This window comes from Haplochromis burtoni, unplaced genomic scaffold (genome assembly GCF_018398535.1).
Source record: "Haplochromis burtoni strain Fernald_Lab_line unplaced genomic scaffold, NCSU_Asbu1 Contig_207, whole genome shotgun sequence".
NCBI classification, from domain to species: Eukaryota; Metazoa; Chordata; class Actinopteri; order Cichliformes; family Cichlidae; genus Haplochromis; species Haplochromis burtoni.
In genome coordinates, this window is record NW_024582568.1 from 86,435 (window position 1) to 103,574 (window position 17,140).

Consider the following 17,140-nt stretch of genomic DNA (forward strand, 5'->3'; position numbering starts at 1 on the left):
GCCTTGGCTGATGCAGGTAGAGGAGCGGCCTTGGCTGAAGCAGGTGGAGGTGTAGACTTGGCTGAAGCAGGTGGAGGAGCGGCCTTGGCTGATGCTGGGGCAGCCTGGGTCGGGGCAGGTGCAGAGGATGGAGCAGTTACCTTCGTCGGGGCAGAGACTGGAGCCTGGGTTACGGCAGAAGCTGCAGAGGACTTGATCGGTTCAGACACAACTACAGATGACTGGGTTGAAGCTGGCTCAACCTTTGCCACTTTCTGCTTCCTCTTCTTCTCTTTAGGTGAAGGTGCAGGTGAGGGCTCAGGAGCTGGGTTTGGTTCAGCAGCAGACTTGGGCTGCATCTCTGCTGCAACTTCAAAAGTGGAGACAGGCACAGAAACTGAAGGAGCTACAGTTGGCGCAGTTACACCCTCACTGACTATGTCAGCGTCAGTGTCGGCATCGCCTTCAGAAACGTCTTCAGCTTTCTCCTGCTCTGGGATCTTCCCATTGGGCTTTTCATCTTTCTTCTTTCCACGGTTCTTCTTCTCAGACACTTTGTCCTTTTTCTTTTTCTCAGTGCGAACAGACTGTGTCTTACCCAGTTCTCTGCGCTGTTTAGCCAGGGCCTCCTCATAAGAGGTCTCCTTCATGGAGAAGGTGGAGACGAGGGCAATCCCAACAGCAGAGATCACCATGAATCCACCAAAAACCATAATCCCAAGGGTCTGGGGGTCATAGATATCCATGGCTAAATTTTAGTAAACCTGGAAAGGAAAAAAAAAAAAAAAAAGGGGGGGGGGATTCACTTTGTCATTCATACTCAGACAAAATTGTAATATTACCAAAGAAAAAATGTAAGTAACATTAGCTGCTTTCGTAAAGCAACTGATCAGACAGAATTACCATTAATGCTCTTAGGAGAAACAATCCTAGCTTTTACATCAAACGGCCTCAAGGTGTCACTGTCAAGTCCAATAATTTGTGGCCACAGAAAGCAGAACAATAACTCTTAAACTCTGAAACCAAATAGTTGCTTACTTTCGGGTTGAATGAGTTTTTCTCACATTTATTTGCATCTCATACAGTCAGTTTAACACTGAATGCAAGAGCGACAACCTCAGACAAAGTGTCATTTAAAGCCATTCACTTTTTTAACATTAGAATTATCATTTTGATTACTGCATTTTTATAACAGAACAGGTCCATACTTTTGGGCACGATATCTTCTGAAGCAAAATCAAAAACTTTTTTGAAAGAGATGCTCAAAAAATTGATCGATCATATCAAAAATGGTTACAAACCAATGTAATACACACGGAAAATGCAGAGATTTCCATAAGCTGACTTGAGGTTAAAGTAAATGCCTTCAAGAGTATTCAGCTTTTTCTTCAAGGCTCTTAAAAGTTCTTGTCACAGACCAGAACATTTCACCTGCAGGGTGAAATGTTGGCTGACTGTTTTTTGCGGGTCACTAAAACACCTTGATTTATTCTAGCAGAATTATCATTTATATCTGAAACAGATATGTTATCTTAACAGTAAATGCATAAACACAAGAAGCCAACACATGTAGAGGTTTATTGTTTTAAAACAAAGCAACGTGACACGGAAAGGAAAAGTGCAGAATAAGAGTCCAGAGTCCCTGTTCATTGCAGGGTCTATAAGCTAGACTCAAAGGGGAAGGTACGGCCCTGCCTCCTATCTGTGATGTCACACACCAGCGCATCTTTACTCAGGCTGAACTGAAGAAGAGGACTGAAAGAAAGCCAACTCGACCCCAACTGTTATATAGAAGTGCACCTTTGTTACGAAAAACACATCCCTCAGACAGAGCCTAAGATATCTGACTTTAATTCATGGCTATAGTGGTTCTCATAGAGTGTGTACTGAAGATATTTAAACTGTCTTCAGATAAAAGGCGTGAAATTGAATAAGTCGTGAAGGTTTTAAAAAGATGTATATAATAACAGCTTACTTGTTCCCCATAATCTAATACACACACATCGACTTCAATAACTTCAAAGATAGTTTATTCAAGCTAATCCTAAAATTATCCCAAAACCACAAGTGAAAGGGATTATTCAAAGTTTACAAACCGTTATGAACACCCTATTTCTCGTGCCGCGCATTAAAGCACAGTGATGTGCAAATGCTCCAAGTATTTCATTTATTTATTTATTTTAAATTTTATATGGTTTTAATCAATACTTACCAGCTAGCACTGCAGCTAACACTATGAATCAATGAAATTGGCTAACGTCCTGCACAATAAGCGTCGCTTACGCAACAAAAATGGACAACACAAGCTGTAATAAAAATGCAGACTAAACATTTAGCGAGAAAAAGGTCTAAAATCATTTTAAATAACTTCCGTCTGGTCTGTTTCTATGGCAGTAGTTTTCTTAGGGGCTAACAGTTAACAGCTTTCCAAGCTAGCTAAAGATGGTTCAATGAATAAAAAAATTCCAAGAATCCCACGCTTACCCCGGCGCTGATAACGCTACGTCTGCTCGCTTCAAAGGGAATATACTGAGGTCGAGTTATAGATGAAGTGGCTTTTGAGCAAAGCTACCTATATTTCCAGCTATCTGGCTAACTTGTCTTTTTTTCCAGTGCTCTCCTCCTGACTCCGCTGGAGAATCCTCGGTCTGCTGTGAAGTCGTGGCACTTTGAGCTGGCTAGACGCGCTGGCCCCATGCCCCAGATAGCTACCATAAATCCACAAGGTTTCTGATTGGCTGGAATGTTCTCAAGACGGAAATGAGGCTGCTGGGAGTTGTAGTTTACTGCGGTCATGGAAAAAGTTCGTACAGTGAGATGGTTTTTCAGTCAAACAAAAGCGATTTGTTTGAAACGGAGAGTAAGTAAGTACGTTTCCTGTTACTATGTCTTTTAAGTGCGCTCATTCTGGAGGAGGGTATGCTTTGTAAAGTTGAGAAGAAACACTTTTTTACACTTAAAAGCGCCTTTTTTCGTTTTTGTGGACTGCCCTGTTCTGGCAAAAGGAAGTATTCAAAATATCCACATATTTAAACAAAGTGCTCTTATTTGTAAGGCCACAGCAACTTTGAAAGGAGTAGGTCTATGGGAGGTATCTTTTCTTTAATGCAAAGTACAGTGTAACCTACTGACCTCTTCTTTTGTCAAAGTATTTTTGCTGTGAGCAGGACTTCTGCTTTTCACTACTTCCATTTATATTTTTCTACACGTTCACAATTTTGTGTCAAGAGAGTTTCAGATTTTTCCAATACACAGATACACAAGTGCACATCAGGGTCTTTTCACATCCCATAATAAGCCTTTCCGAAATCCTTGACACAACCACTTCTCAAAGTCCTTTAAAAAGCAGTTTGAGAAGTGGTGGCACTTGTTTGTTCAGGTAAGCTCGCAGATTGTCCTTGTCATTCTTCAGCAATTGTTTTGACTTTGAGATGACGGTGTGTTACTAATGCGAGCATAAAAGCAAACGATTCCCTGAGCAGGGCAGGGTGGACGAACCCAGAAAAGGTTTGGTCATAACACGCACCTTGCTTTGAGTCCTTTTGATGTTTTGTTAATGATGGAATTCCATTACTGAAGGACGAACATGCACTGTCCTCCAGACATTCCTTCACACTTTCACACCCAAGATGTGCCAGTCCCCTGTGCTTCTGTGTCAGGGGGCAGGCAAGGAGGCAATGTTAGATATTTATATTGCTGAGGGCCAAAATCGAAGTGCTGCTTTCTCTTCTTACTCTCAGAAGCTGAGAAGAATTTCAGAAATCTTTGCAGGACCAGGAAGACGCATCCTAACCCGTTTCAATAAGGAAGCACAGATGATCCAGTTACGTCAATAAGCCCTGCAGGTGCGGTTAAAAAAAAAAACATTCAGAGAGTACATTCTCTTTATGGGGAGGTTTTCATGCGTCATGGCTCTGAGTCCTACTGTAAGGCTTATATCAGCATTTATGATGATTTTCTGGTGACCGCTGCTGAGCTCTGAGCCATGAGGCAGATGCTTTCACAGGCTCACTCAACCATGAACAAAACCAAAGTGAAAAAAGACTATATGACACAGCAGACAAACGTACACCTGAAGCAGTGTCCCCTTTTTCTCACGCTCTGTTGTGCTTTCTTAAAAAATCCTGGGCCTGATTATGTAATAGTGCTTTGCATGCCACTGAGGATTAAAAGTGGAATATAAAGATGGTACTGAATAAATTATTACTGGCAAATCACTAACAATCTATCCAGAAGTTCTAAGAATGCACAAAACCCATTTCTTATCACAGCCTGTAAATGATCTAAGTGTGCCTAGGAGGAGATACAGAAATTCACAAAATCATCTAACTACAGTCTATCTTTGAAGCAAACACCATTTATCTTTTTTACACCGGTTTACGCAGCCAAATTTCACACAGTGCGTCCTTTTCTCAGACGGTTTTGTTTCTGAGGTGACTTATCAAATCAGTGGAGCTGCACAAAGAGAACATGAATAGACTAAATTTAGGACTGATACTTTTCTGTTTCATATAGCTCTGTAGCTGTGGTGAAGGGACTTTAACCCCACATAAGCAAATGGCTCTTCTTTGGCAACCTTAAACACACGTCTACGGTTGACATCTATGCCTTTTTTTTTTTAATCTCATCTTGTTCCAAAGGCAGGTCTTGCTTTAACTCTTTGATGCTGCACTTCTAAATCCTGTTTGCTTTTACCACAGCTGGCAGGCTCCTTTGTTTGTACTGATTATTTGTTATAATGTCATTGGCTACAGTCAGCTGTTTTAACCAATCAGTGACTAGCGCGAACCTTACAGGTCACTGTGACTGAAAGACTGGGGCTGTCTAATATTGACAGATCCCCCACGGATGTATGAGTAGACTCTACGTGCATTATCATTGCAATTCTGCTTTTCTACAACTCCAACAGCAAAAGCTTCGTTAAAGAATCTGTATTAACCATTAGGATGTTCATCATAATAATGGCTTTAATTTTTTTGGGTTTAAATAATAATAATAAATATTTACTGAGTGCATTGCATACTAGCAATAAGTCCTTGACCTGTTACACAAAATATTGGTAGTTCTACCTGAACTGTACGTTGCTTTGTGCAACTGCTAAAGTAGGTCACACAGTGAGCACGTTGGTCATGGTAATTCCCATAAGCCCCCTGGCATTTCCTCAAAGGTTACCTAATACACGATACCGTCCAATTGCAGGATCCACTGTGGTCGATGGATTTAACACAAACGTGCATACAGCTGTGTGTAACTTCAAGGACACCGTAGAAATGCTGACAGTGCCACCTAGAGGTAGTTGTGGAAGAGCTTCAGGCTCTTGGTACGTGAGTGGAGAATAGTAAGGATCGAAGTAAGAGACTGCATGTGTGGCATAAAAACAAAAAACCAAGATGAAATTTGGGAAAGTAGGGTTTATTAAACAGCCTTAATAAAAATTTTATAAAATGCTAATGTTCTGTATGAAAAAACATCATGTGAAGGAATTCACACAGCTGGAATCCATTAGAAATACATTCAATTTCTTAAAAAACTATAATGCATTTTTAACACTTCACCAAGCCTGGTCGTGATTGTAAAGTAGTTTTCAGCTTAGTGCATCTTTCATTTTTATTCCATTTTATTTTTTTCCAAACAAACTGTTGAGGGGATCAGGAAAATATAGGAGGTCTCCGTGAAACTATCAGTAACAAATCGGAAAAAGTAAATAAAGATAAAATAACCGCAAACTGAAAAGGAATAAGCAATGGACACAGCGGGAGTAAACAGACATGTGCAGCGACAATGAGTGTCTTTAAATGAAACCAAAACTATAACTGTATACTTTTCTATGCTCTATGCTCAAACAGCCTACTATTTGACTCCATCCCACATCTTTGATAACTGTGAGATTTCAGGCCACGTCTTACAAACCAGAATGCGGGAAACCAATCCAATTCCTGAGGAGAAGTTCAGCTATTTTCGTACACTACGATTTTCTGTCTTATCTTCTATGTGAGTCATGAGTTTTCTTACTAGAGGGTTGGTTTGGCTGTTCACTAATCTCAGAGCCCAGGAATGCAGAGCATGAGGATGTTTTTTTCCAGGCATCGGTTTTGTTTCTGTAAAACTGTTTAATTAACAAAAAATAAAAGCCCCAAAAGAGAAAACACATAAATCATAAATCAATCAATTATGTGGAAATGATTATCTAAGTATTTTAAAGTTGTGTAAAAGTATATATAAAGAAAGAGGTTAGAGTGGAGGAAATGAAGGCAGAAACATGATCGAAAGGCAAGAAATATAATATGTGTTTAAGGTAAAAAATCAAAACAAAAAACCCCCAAAATGATTTGATGCTGCAAAAAAATATGGAAGACCTTGATGTTGGGCTGCCACATTCTCTTCTGGATCCATTCACATTGAGCTAGACTTCCTTAAATTAATGGAAAAGGTTGGACCACAGACCAGAGGACAGGGACTCTGTAAACATGAAGACACTGTGCATACAAGACACTTAATCTTGTGCAGGGTTTAAAAGTGGCATCAGATCCAGGCGAGAGCGGGCACAGAGCTGAGATTCATGTCCATGCAAGGCCCCCTCCCCCGGGGACGCCCAGTTTCCGTTCTTTGACTGGTCACTTTGTGATGGCAGCACAGGAATACTTCAGCGCATCAGTTGCTCTTGAGCAGCTCGATGCAACCCTGCAATAGAGCCACGCTGTTCTGTGAACACAAAAGCAACAGAACATTCATTGGGCTTGAGCAAAGCTTTGTATCACATGCTTGTAATGACATGTAAGCTATTTATAACTTTTTTTTTTTTTAACTTAAATATTTGTCTTTATTAAAATTTTGCCATTTGTCTCTTGGAGTGTTGAAGGAAAAGATGATAGTACATATGCATCTTCCTTTACTTTGCTGCTCACCTTGGCGTGCTTTATCTCAAGCTCAGCCATCTCTATGAAGTTCTTTCTGAAGGCCACGACTCGTCTGCCCTTGAAACTGGTGAGTTCTGTCAGGATAAGATTGTGGAGTTTAAAAAGAAAATGTCACTTTAGACACAAAGAAACGAGTACAGAGACAGTCTGCATCGATTACGCATGAACACACACACCTTTCTTCCCAGATTCTGAGAGCTTGTCAAATTTCTGCAGGCACTGCCGCTGGTGTTCCTCCGCCTGGGGAATATCCTTGCTCTTCAGTCGGGCCTTATCCAAAGCTTTGTTAGAGTTCTCGTAGTCAGCCAACGCCCGGGCTCGTCTGTACAGAAGGTCCTAAAAACCATGTTAGAAATAGTTTTACGAGATGAATAACAGTTTGGCAGTAGACCTAAAGAAGCCGTTCAACATGCAACATTTTACAATATTCAAATTGTTACTGTTATAAAAAGGCATGGACAATATTGAGTTTAATTCACAGAAAGCAGGAAGTGCATTCCTCATCTAGAGTTTCTTTCAACTCTTTCACATACTGAGGAAAGTAGTTTGCGATTACTTGTGCTTAGTGACATGGTGTGCTCTCCTGCTGAAAGTGGCCATCAGAGGATGGGTACCCAAAGAGTACCAAGAAAATATCCCTCGCACCATTACACCACCAACAGCCTGAACCGCTGATTCAAGGCAGGACGGATCCTTGCCTTTATGTAGTTTACACCAAATTCTGACCCTACCATCTGATGGTCGCGGCAGAAATTGTGACTCATCAGACCAGCCTACTTTCCAGTCATCTATTGACCGATTTGGTGAGCCTGTGTGAACTGCAGCCTCAATTTCCTGTTCTGAGGTGACATGAGTGGCACCCACTGGAGCTTTCTGCTGCTGTTGCCCATTTGCTTTAAGGTTTGATGTGCTGTGCATTCAGAGATGCTCTTCTGCGCATCTTAATTGTAAGGAGTGACTGTTTGAGTAACTCTCTGTGTTACCAAGCCATATTCACCCAGGGAATTCCCACTCGTGGGATATTTTCTCTTTTTAGCACAGTTTTCGGTAAATGCCAAGATGGTTATTTGTTAATATTAATGAGCAGTTGAACAGCTGCACTTTATAAAGTGGCCATTAAATGTATATAGAGTGAGAGATACAGCGACTGGGCACAATGGTTAAATCTGTCCAAGCTGTGTGAAGACAGAAGATGAACATGTCTCACCTTAGCAGCTTGGATGTCTCTCATGTAGTATCTCAGCAGCTCTGTGAGTTTTAGGTCCTGGTCAGACGCCACTCTTCCCTCCACTTTCTGCAGAGACAATATTATGTTCAAACTAAACCAGAGCAGAGTAAGTGTCACTGTTTGTTATTAGTTAAAGCTCTACTTACTCTAAACTTCTCAAACAAGTCTGACAGCTTCTCAAGATTTCTGCAGGAAAAAAGAAAAAAAATCACTACAATGTCACACAGAGCCATGCTCTACATCTGTGTAATAACACATATTTCACGTGTTGCACTCACTTCTTATTTGCTGTCATATCATCAGCTGCGAGACTGTTTAGAGTGGCAGAAATGTGAATATAATCATCTGCAATATCTGTAACAAGAGAAATATCAAAATGTAGAAAATTACACACATAAATTAAATCATCCAAACCGAGTAAATGCTCTAAGATAAACATGACATACTTTTGTGTGCACGGGTCATTTTCTCTGCTTTGGCAGTGGAATCTTTGATCTTGCTGTAATAGTCAAGCAAGAAGGTTTTTTCCTGCTCAAAAAAGTCATCAACTTCCTGCAGGCGAAACAGAAAGACACAAAAGTCATTAAAGAAGTGGCTACAATGCTTCACGTGGGACACTATCCAACATTAACTGCAAGCAGACTGTGCATAAATCTCACCTTTACTCCTGAGATAAGGACTTCATCAGCTGACTTTACCATGTTTTTAAAGAATCCTCCAAACATTTCCTTTGCATTTTTTCGCCTCACACTGAGCTAAAATGACAGAATTTGAACACAATAATCAATAATTCTGTAATTTATTTATGAGAACTTCATACATGATGCTTTGAAAAATAAGGACTGAAATAAGGCTGCAATGATTCATTGAGTACCATGTAAGTAGTTTGACATGGAGCCGTCTACACATGTTGAAGAACAGAAGTGGAGCTGTTATCGTTAGCGACCACTGCACTCCCCATTAAAATCTTTATTAGGAAAAAGCTGGCGGGAGTCCCTCATCAAACTGCTTGTTCAACAAAGCTCCAGTGTAAAGAAAAGAGAACTCTGTAGCTGCCCCCATTCACCGCCATTTGTTTTACACAGGATTTATTTACAGTAAAGCTACAGAAGTTAAAATAAAAGTGTATGTGTGCAGGTGAACCGTTAGCTTAGTGTGACATGATGGTTAAATTATGCAGCTGCTGAAGGCTGATGGCAGCTGTCCTACTTTCTATCACCTGCAGCAAGCAGGGGTGTGTCTAAGGGGGAGCATGGGGTGTACTAGACAATATTTGTTTCAGGGCTTAAATGACATTATTCTACAGACTTAGATTACCATAAATATAAAAAATTATTTATGAATTCAATTGTATTAAGTGCTATTAAAATTACAATGTCTAAAATAAAAACCAATGAGCAGTGATATTGTGATATTTCTTTTTTGATTATTTGTTATTCCTCATTAATAATGACAGAAGTATTTTTATCCAATTAATTGATGGGACAAACTACATGTTTACTTAATTAATCAATAGTTCAAGCCCAAGACTTTAGTATTATTTGTGAATCTACCAACATTTCATTACTTTGCATAGACATTTCTAAAAATTGTATACAGAATATTTAACACTTATCTGAACTCTATGGCTGCTGCTACTGACAGACCGCACAGATAAGTGTGCTGATCACAGCAGGATGCAAACCATGTGTCATAAACTCTACTTCCTCTCTTTCCAACGAATAACCCGTGAAAGGAAGTCAGCACTAAGAGGAACTCACATCCTGGTCATACTCCAAGAAAATCTGGAAGTTTCTGTCTTTGCTTAAAACAGGGTGAGAAGACAGTCTCTGCAGGAAGATTTCATGCACTTGGACAGTTTTCTTAAAGACGGCCAGGTATTCACTAAAAAAATACAAAACAGAATATATTACATGGACATTTTTGGTGAGGTGGTGGACAATATTTTACATACGTAGCTTGCTAATAGAAATCTAGCATGCCATGAAGATAAAAGGATACAAAGAAAAATCCAGTTTTTTGATTTGAGTGTCGCACTCACGCCTCCAGCTCCTGTTTCATTTTAGTGTACTCCTCTTTGGTCATAGTGGCTTCACCTTCCCCCAGCTTGTGCATCTTGTCTCTTGGGCTGTCAAAGTCAGGCTTCGGGGGTGCTGGTGGAATCTGTGAGTAATGAATCAGGAAACAAATTAATTTTCACTGATAGTTAAATGGTTGTGAGGCTTCAAAAAAAGAGAAAAAAAGTCTATTTTATACTTTTGGAATTTAAGTTTGTGTTTATGGTTTCTGTTGGTTTCTGAGTGCAAACGATTTAAAAGTTAAGTTGAACTGTGAAATCAACAGCTTCTGTCTCTGGGTGTGAGCCATCTCTGTAAATAGTTCTACGCACTATTAGGCCAGCATAATCCTCCGTCTCCACCAGAGTGTCATGTAACCAGATGAAATCTTCATGCTGCCTGGGAACAGAGAAATCCGGCTTCTGGAAAGAGCTCAGTGTGGTCTGGGAAAAGAGTTAATAGCACTTTGTAAATATTACTGACAACATATCAGCAAACACTATTATAGAAGGGATTAAAGGCTAGGATTAAGTTTAAACGTTATTCTTTCTCACTGTTGAGACACAAACATTCTTTTCCTTTTTTTTTTTTACCTTTGTATGAACTGTAAACTTGACTTTGTCTCTTTCACAGAGTGCATCGGGAATGTCAATAAGAAGAGAGGCATCATGGTTTAGGTCCACAGACACTGAGCGCAACTGAGGAGAAATAACAGACCAAAAAACATAAACACATTGCTTGTGTGTGTGTTTTTAAACATTGCTTTTAGGACATATTCAACAGTTCTTGCCATTTTTGACTTATTACCCCTGATGTTTGGTTTGTGTAGCTCGACAATAAGACAGGCAGAGCTTATTGAATCCTGTATTTTTAAAAGATGGCTTAATAATACTCATCAAAAGACTGAGATTCTGCATTTGGAAAACGAGAAGTGTCCACAGAGAATCGTATGTGTCTACCAATACACATTCTTTCAGCTCGATTTGGTAATCAACAGACCTCAATAACTCTAGGGTCACTTCGATGACTATTTCTTTGTATTGGATATAAATATTTTATGCAACGGGCACAAACAATCTCATTTGCTCATGTTTCATATTTCCCAACTGCAACAGTACCAGTAAAAACTTGCCACTAAAGTACTTCTACAAATCCTCAGTGGCTGCAACTTCACAATATACAAACATCTCTGAGGCATATTGTAAGCAGATACAGTGCTGAGCCCAAAGCATTCATCCTGATTCAACACCCAACAAGGAATTAAGATACAAACGGAATGAAAGCAACTATGAAATCTACTGAGCTCAATCTATAGACATTATCAATTTTAAAAAAGAACTAAACATTTTATCTAAAATGCACAGGGATTCAAGACAAGTGTACAGAACTGTGCCTCCAGATGCGCTAGTCCTGCTTGAGCTTAAAAACTAGGTCCACACCCTTGGTAAATAAAGAGTAAACATATCTCATCATTTACAGTCTTGCTGGACGAAGCGACGTGTTACACTTTACCGACAGTTTATAAGATATAGCCATCTAAAATTCCTGCATTTCCTCAGGTTTTGTTGCAACTTGTGATGAGGTTTTAATGCTACTTTGGTATTTTTTATTTTTATTTATTTTTTTGCAGTCTAACTCGACTGACATAAATGGTATGATTCAGCAGCACCACAAGCTACATCTGTCACAATTACTTATAGGTTTAATTAGCATCTGTCAAAACAGCAGAAAAAAAAACTTCACATACAGACCACACTGCGATGCCACCGAGCTTTGTGCTGCACAGCAGCTGAATACACCAGTTTGTTGGACACAAAAAACAGCAGAAGCGCCACATTCATGACATTGGTGCCTAGCCGAAAATGACCGTCTTTTTATTATAAGCGTTGAATTACGCGGAGGAGGTGGGGGAGTCAGAATTTAGCACCGGCTAAGCGACTTTTCTGTCGCAATGTGTTGCATGTTTAGACGCGTTCGCTGCAACAAATTTTATTAGAAAACAAAATCCCCACCCCCACCAGGAGTTTTAAAATACCTTTCCTGACAGTCTCGTCAATAAACTGTTGGCTAGCGTTAGCCGGAGGCTATCGTTATGTAGAACGAAAAGAACTCAATAACTTAGCAAGAAAGCAATCGTTAACGTTAGCTATCTTGGTGCTGACTATTAATGCAATTTTTATTGCTACGAAAGGTTTAACCTACCTTTTCTTTACTGTTTTCATCTATTGATGTCATAATGGCACTCAAATCGAAAGAATGCCAGGAAGACGATCACTGGAATAACACAACTATTTGCAGGAAGCGAACTCTCTGGTGGCTAGTTAGCTACCAAAACGAACTGTCAAAACGTTTTTTCGCCCACATCCCAGTGACGACAAATTCAATCCCGCCTCACATGAATATGACTGGACAGTGTAGGAATTTACAAACGCTACGATTGGCTCTTCGCTTACTCAATCGCATCACACTCCTGTACAAAGTTTTCATAAAGCACGGGCATTGTGATAACTTATTTTTATAAACAGCAGTGTCACACCTTTTTAAGTAACGGACAGTTGTGTACTAACGAACAAAAAAAGTAAAAGGACAGCTCAGTCAACTGTGCGGCAGAGTAAATAATTCGACGGATGTATTTTGATGTTACACCGCACATTATGGGTAACGTAGTTTATAAGGTCGTAAGTTTATTCGTTGAAAGCACCGCTCGGAACTCCATTTCCCAGCTACAGGATATTGTGTAACGAAAAGGCGCGTCGTTCAGAAACTGTCCGATTTGTTTGGAGTCACATGAGAACATGTTGGGGCAAGTACCACCGGTGGTGAAAATAAATACAAAATCCTTAAATATACTTTGAAGCTTCGGGCCCGCTGTAGTTGCCTGTAGTAATTTAGCTAATAAGATATCGCCTTGTTGGCCAATTGTGTGAAAGTCTCCAGAATGTTCACTTTTAAACGAGTTTTATGCGTCAAAGGCATCATTGTACCTCAAAGCACCTCCCTCCCCGTGAGCCACTTTTCTGCTTATCATTGTTTACGATCGTCAAAAAGACGCAGTCCGTACAGTTCAGTGGACACAGAGCGCTACTCTTCTCTCGTGAAGTCCGTCATGTCGACCAGGGTCAGTTCTCAAACTCCGGAGACCCTCCAAGCGGAAGATGACCAAATTTATGGACCTGTTGTCAAAGCTCAGATTCCTGCAATCGCAAAGACGAGGGTACCTAAAGTCCTTCATCCATTTTTAGACTCTCAAGAGCCTATAGAAACAGAAGAGCCAGAGTCAGGACCTCCAGCTCGGATTTTGTTAAACAGAGGGCAAGGCAGGTCTCTGGTACCGAGCGTGACCCGCATCCTTCAGCAGACCCTCTCCCCAGACCAGCTCTTCTACCTGGAGAGGTGGAGGAAGAAGATGATTGCGGAGCTTGGAGAGGAAGGCTTCAAAGAATACAGCCAAAGTAAGATATGAATGACTTGAGTTATCTCAGTGTGAATGTGGTGAGATCAAATGAAAAAGTGACTCTGTCTTTTTGTTGTACTTAAAAACAGATTTATTTAGGCAAGGGAAGCTTTTCCATTCAGCCTTGGAGGATGTTCTTACTTCACATGCAACATGGAAGGATAGAAGTCCTTCAGACTATCCACCTGAGGTACAGGGATACATGCAGAGTGTCTCTGACATCCTGGAGGACATCCGAGCGGTGAGAGCTATAGAAAGCACCGTACAGCATGAAACATTGAACTACCTGGGAGTTGTGGATTGCGTTGCTCGCTACAGGTGAAAAAACTGATTTCCAGACCTATTTTCCACACCAGGCTTGAGTTATTTATCTTTTTTTAAACTAATTTCCTTAACTTGACTCATTCAAACTTTTTCCTGCAGGGGTGTACTATGTGTTATTGACTGGAAAACTTCAGATAAACCCAAACCGTTCCTAAGCAACACGTACGATAACCCTCTTCAAGTGGCGGCCTATGCTGGGGCTTTGAACAGTGATGCCAACTACAAGTACCAGGTGATCTACTAAGATAAATGATGTGATTATCTTGTATTTTTTTACAAAGGTTGCACTGTTCAAAATATATCTTTGTGATTACTGTGTGCTGCTGATCTGTTCCTGCTGCAGGTTGAAAATGGACTCATTGTTGTGGCATACAAGGATGGCTCTCCTGCCCATGCTCACCAGCTCAACTCAGAGCTGATGTTGGAGTACTGGAAAACATGGCTGCTACGACTCGAAGAATTCACAGAACAAAGGTAAAGCAGTCAAGAGCAGTTTCTCATTTTACTACATTTTGTCACATTGTATATAAATTTTACAATATATGTATATGAAGTAATTACAGTTACAAAAATCACAAATGCCACCAAAAGATTGAGTTTGTGTCTGGATGCTGGACGTTAAGCACTGAATTACATTCTTATGCTCATGTGTAGTGCAAATAATTTCATGTTTTTTCCTTCTTCATTTCAGATCCAGTGCAGAAAAGAAATAAGCTGCAGAGACAAAAAAATCAAGCATGTTCCAGAGCAATAAGAGGGCCAAAAAAAAGAGCTATTAACCCATAAATCTAGCTACTATATTTATTCCAACTATTTTCTAACAGAATTTGCTCACGTTGTGACTGTAACTTATTAACAGAAAAGGGTGTAGCATAATTTTGTTTTACTTCTACTCTGTCCCTCATTGAAATATTTGAAATTCATTTACTCTAAACCAGGCTTCCCTGTAAGAGGGATCTTCAGTGAAGCCCAGGTTTACAAAGAGCCTGTAGGACACAGCGTTCTCCTCTTCTATGAAGCTGTAAACTGGGTAGCCCAGTGCATGATTCCTCTTGGCCAAGCTGCTGACCAGGATTTTGGCATAGCCTTTCCCTCTGTGCTCTGGCAGCGTGTAAAGCATTCCTATAGCGCCTGATGCATAGGTCAGAATCCAGGATACAGGCTTTCCTTCAGCATCCAGCACGCAGCAGGAGGGGAAGTTTGCAATCATGTTGCGGATCAGCCCAACGGCCACATCGTCCTTTCCAAACTTCCACGTTTGGCTCACCAAGCCAATGTGCGATTCATCAAGAGAGCTTACTGAGATCCCTGAACTGACATGGAACAGAGCAAAGCTTGTATTATTATCAGGACGTTAAAGTTATGATTAATTATGCGTATGTGTAAATAATACCTGTCAACAGGAGGAAGCCTGCTCACATCTTCCAATGTCATCAAGTAACATTTTGCCACTCTTTTACAGGGTACACCCTTTGCTGATGCCACTGCTTTGAATATCTCAGTGTGGGAAACACTGGTTCCTTTAACACAAGTAATCAAAACCTTATACATGTGAACCTGTTTTTGTCTTAAAAAATGATTTATTAAAGATTAACTTGCTCCCAACATGTGAAGTGCAAAGTTTAACTAAAGATGTGTCCCAACTTTTTTTGTTTTGCAGTGCCATATCTTTCTATCACTAAATGACATACCATAACACTTTGAACACAATGAAAGACAATACCATTTTGAAAGATATAATTCCACTTTGAAGGTAGAAGTACATAAACACCAGGTGTTAGGATGACTTTTCACTGTCTGATGTAGTTATTTAATTGAAAATCACTTGCAGTAATAGACTTCAGTGACCATATGCAGGGCTGCAGTGTGGGAGCCAGCGAATAAACAGTTTGAACTGATTCAGTGACAATGCAAACAATAAGAGAGCTTGTTGCCATTACCAACACAAAAGTACTTGCTCCAGTCAAAAACAGATGACTTGCTGAGGATTTCTTCTAGAACAGCAGCATCAGTTGCAAAAAGCAGTGTATCTTTGAAGAGGTCACTCTTCTGGAAGAAAAATAGACACGTGATCTGTATTGGCATTTAAACAATGTATTGTGTGCATGCAACCCCCCCTGCACAGACAGTACCTGTTCACCGTGTGGTTTGCACATAATGACGCGGAACTGTGGCCACCTGTCCACTAAAACCCGTACAGGGTCGGATCTGACTCTGCTTCTGAGCACCAGGAAACCGTAAACCTTAAATTAATTCAGTAGTTGGTTATTTGCAGTACATTCAGCTCCTTGTAGAAATAAAAATATAACAGATTTAACCGAGCATACCTGCTGCGACATGGGTAAATATTTCTTCAGCTCGTTTTCCGCTGTTTTTAACTGATCTTCGGACAACTCAAAAGCCATTTTTCTCCACTCAGGAAAAAATGAAGCGTACAGTTCGGTAAATCGCGGAAGAGATCGGAAGTCGGGGGTCTACACGACGACGGAAACGATAGCTGGGATTGTTTCTAAAGGCTGAGGTTGTGATTCGCACTTTCGAGGCTTAAAGTTGAAGAGGAGGCACAAAAAACCCGCCCCCACATAGAAACTGTTGTTGATCAACTTTCAGATTTGTGACGTTTAAAGATATTTTGAATGTACACGACCGCTTTATTAAGTACACGAGTGATGTTTCTGTCATGATGTTCCACCATGACAGAAACTGGGCATTATTTAATTTTTTTTACAATATTCACAGATTTTTAAACTTTTTTTTTTCAAGCACACGTAGCCTAAAATGCCCCTAGCCGTCTATGTTTAACTTCAATTACCAATATAAGTTATATATAAAAATAAACAAATAAAAAAAATATAATATTCTACACCACCAACATCTAGTGAGCAGCAGCTATCTTGTTGATGCCCGAGGTTAAAGGGGAATATCCAGCCTGCTTTGATTTGATTGGATGAAAGAAATGATTCAAGCTTGTCTGATTAACTATACAAGGATTAATTTTTAAACATGTTCAATGGCACACATAAATATTGTAACACTGTCGTTGCACGGTGGCACGGTGGTTAGCACTGTTGCCGCACAGCAAGAAGGTCCTGAGTTCTTTCTGTGTGGAGTTTGCATGTTCTCCCCGTGTTTGCGTGGGTTCCCTCCGGGTACTCCGGCTTCCTCCCACCGTCCAAAGACA

The 17,140-nt window shown here is 40.2% G+C and overlaps 4 protein-coding genes across 13 annotated transcripts in view; 1 reads left to right on the plus strand and 3 right to left on the minus strand.

Moving 5' to 3' along the window:
* rrbp1a (ribosome binding protein 1a) overlaps nucleotides 1-2,680 on the minus strand; it is a 12,937-nt gene extending 10,257 nt beyond the window's left edge. For 4 of the 8 annotated variants that reach the window (XM_014338094.2, XM_014338093.2, XM_014338095.2 and 1 more), the window contains exons 1-2: nucleotides 2,464-2,680; nucleotides 30-743 (exon numbers count right to left, since the gene is read on the minus strand). In XM_014338094.2, coding sequence (XP_014193580.1) covers nucleotides 30-725 — 696 coding nt within the window. In that variant the 5' untranslated portion in view covers nucleotides 726-743; nucleotides 2,464-2,680. Of the gene's footprint in view, nucleotides 1-2; nucleotides 744-2,463 lie in introns of all 8 variants that reach the window. The other 4 variants (XM_042226353.1, XM_005936339.3, XM_042226351.1 and 1 more) reach the window with 4 other exon arrangements.
* A 2,690-nt stretch (nucleotides 2,681-5,370) lies between these two features.
* On the minus strand, nucleotides 5,371-12,595 carry snx5 (sorting nexin 5). The gene is made up of 13 exons (XM_005936338.3): nucleotides 12,384-12,595; nucleotides 10,775-10,879; nucleotides 10,514-10,624; nucleotides 10,166-10,287; nucleotides 9,885-10,008; nucleotides 8,784-8,879; nucleotides 8,571-8,676; nucleotides 8,403-8,478; nucleotides 8,271-8,310; nucleotides 8,104-8,190; nucleotides 7,073-7,232; nucleotides 6,885-6,970; nucleotides 5,371-6,681 (listed from the first exon to the last, which is right to left on the minus strand). Exons 1-13 carry the CDS (start codon nucleotides 12,414-12,416, stop codon nucleotides 6,631-6,633), a joined length of 1,197 nt encoding a protein of 398 aa, XP_005936400.1. The 5' UTR covers nucleotides 12,417-12,595; the 3' UTR covers nucleotides 5,371-6,630.
* A 232-nt stretch (nucleotides 12,596-12,827) lies between these two features.
* mgme1 (mitochondrial genome maintenance exonuclease 1) lies at nucleotides 12,828-14,718 on the plus strand. Its single transcript, XM_005936334.3, has 5 exons — nucleotides 12,828-13,633; nucleotides 13,725-13,953; nucleotides 14,059-14,191; nucleotides 14,303-14,433; nucleotides 14,651-14,718. Exons 1-5 carry the CDS (start codon nucleotides 13,120-13,122, stop codon nucleotides 14,670-14,672), a joined length of 1,029 nt encoding a protein of 342 aa, XP_005936396.1. The 5' UTR covers nucleotides 12,828-13,119; the 3' UTR covers nucleotides 14,673-14,718.
* si:dkey-76k16.6 (uncharacterized protein LOC566817 homolog) overlaps nucleotides 14,443-17,140 on the minus strand; it is a 2,924-nt gene continuing 226 nt past the window's right edge. The window contains exons 1-5 of one of the 3 annotated variants that reach the window (XM_014338109.2): nucleotides 16,287-16,498; nucleotides 16,092-16,202; nucleotides 15,900-16,005; nucleotides 15,353-15,479; nucleotides 14,443-15,272 (exon numbers count right to left, since the gene is read on the minus strand). In XM_014338109.2, the coding sequence (XP_014193595.1) occupies nucleotides 14,861-15,272; nucleotides 15,353-15,479; nucleotides 15,900-16,005; nucleotides 16,092-16,202; nucleotides 16,287-16,364 (834 nt within the window). In that variant the 5' untranslated portion in view covers nucleotides 16,365-16,498 and the 3' untranslated portion in view covers nucleotides 14,443-14,860. Of the gene's footprint in view, nucleotides 15,273-15,352; nucleotides 15,480-15,899; nucleotides 16,009-16,091; nucleotides 16,203-16,286; nucleotides 16,499-17,140 lie in introns of those variants that run through there. The other 2 variants (XM_014338107.2, XM_014338108.2) reach the window with 2 other exon arrangements.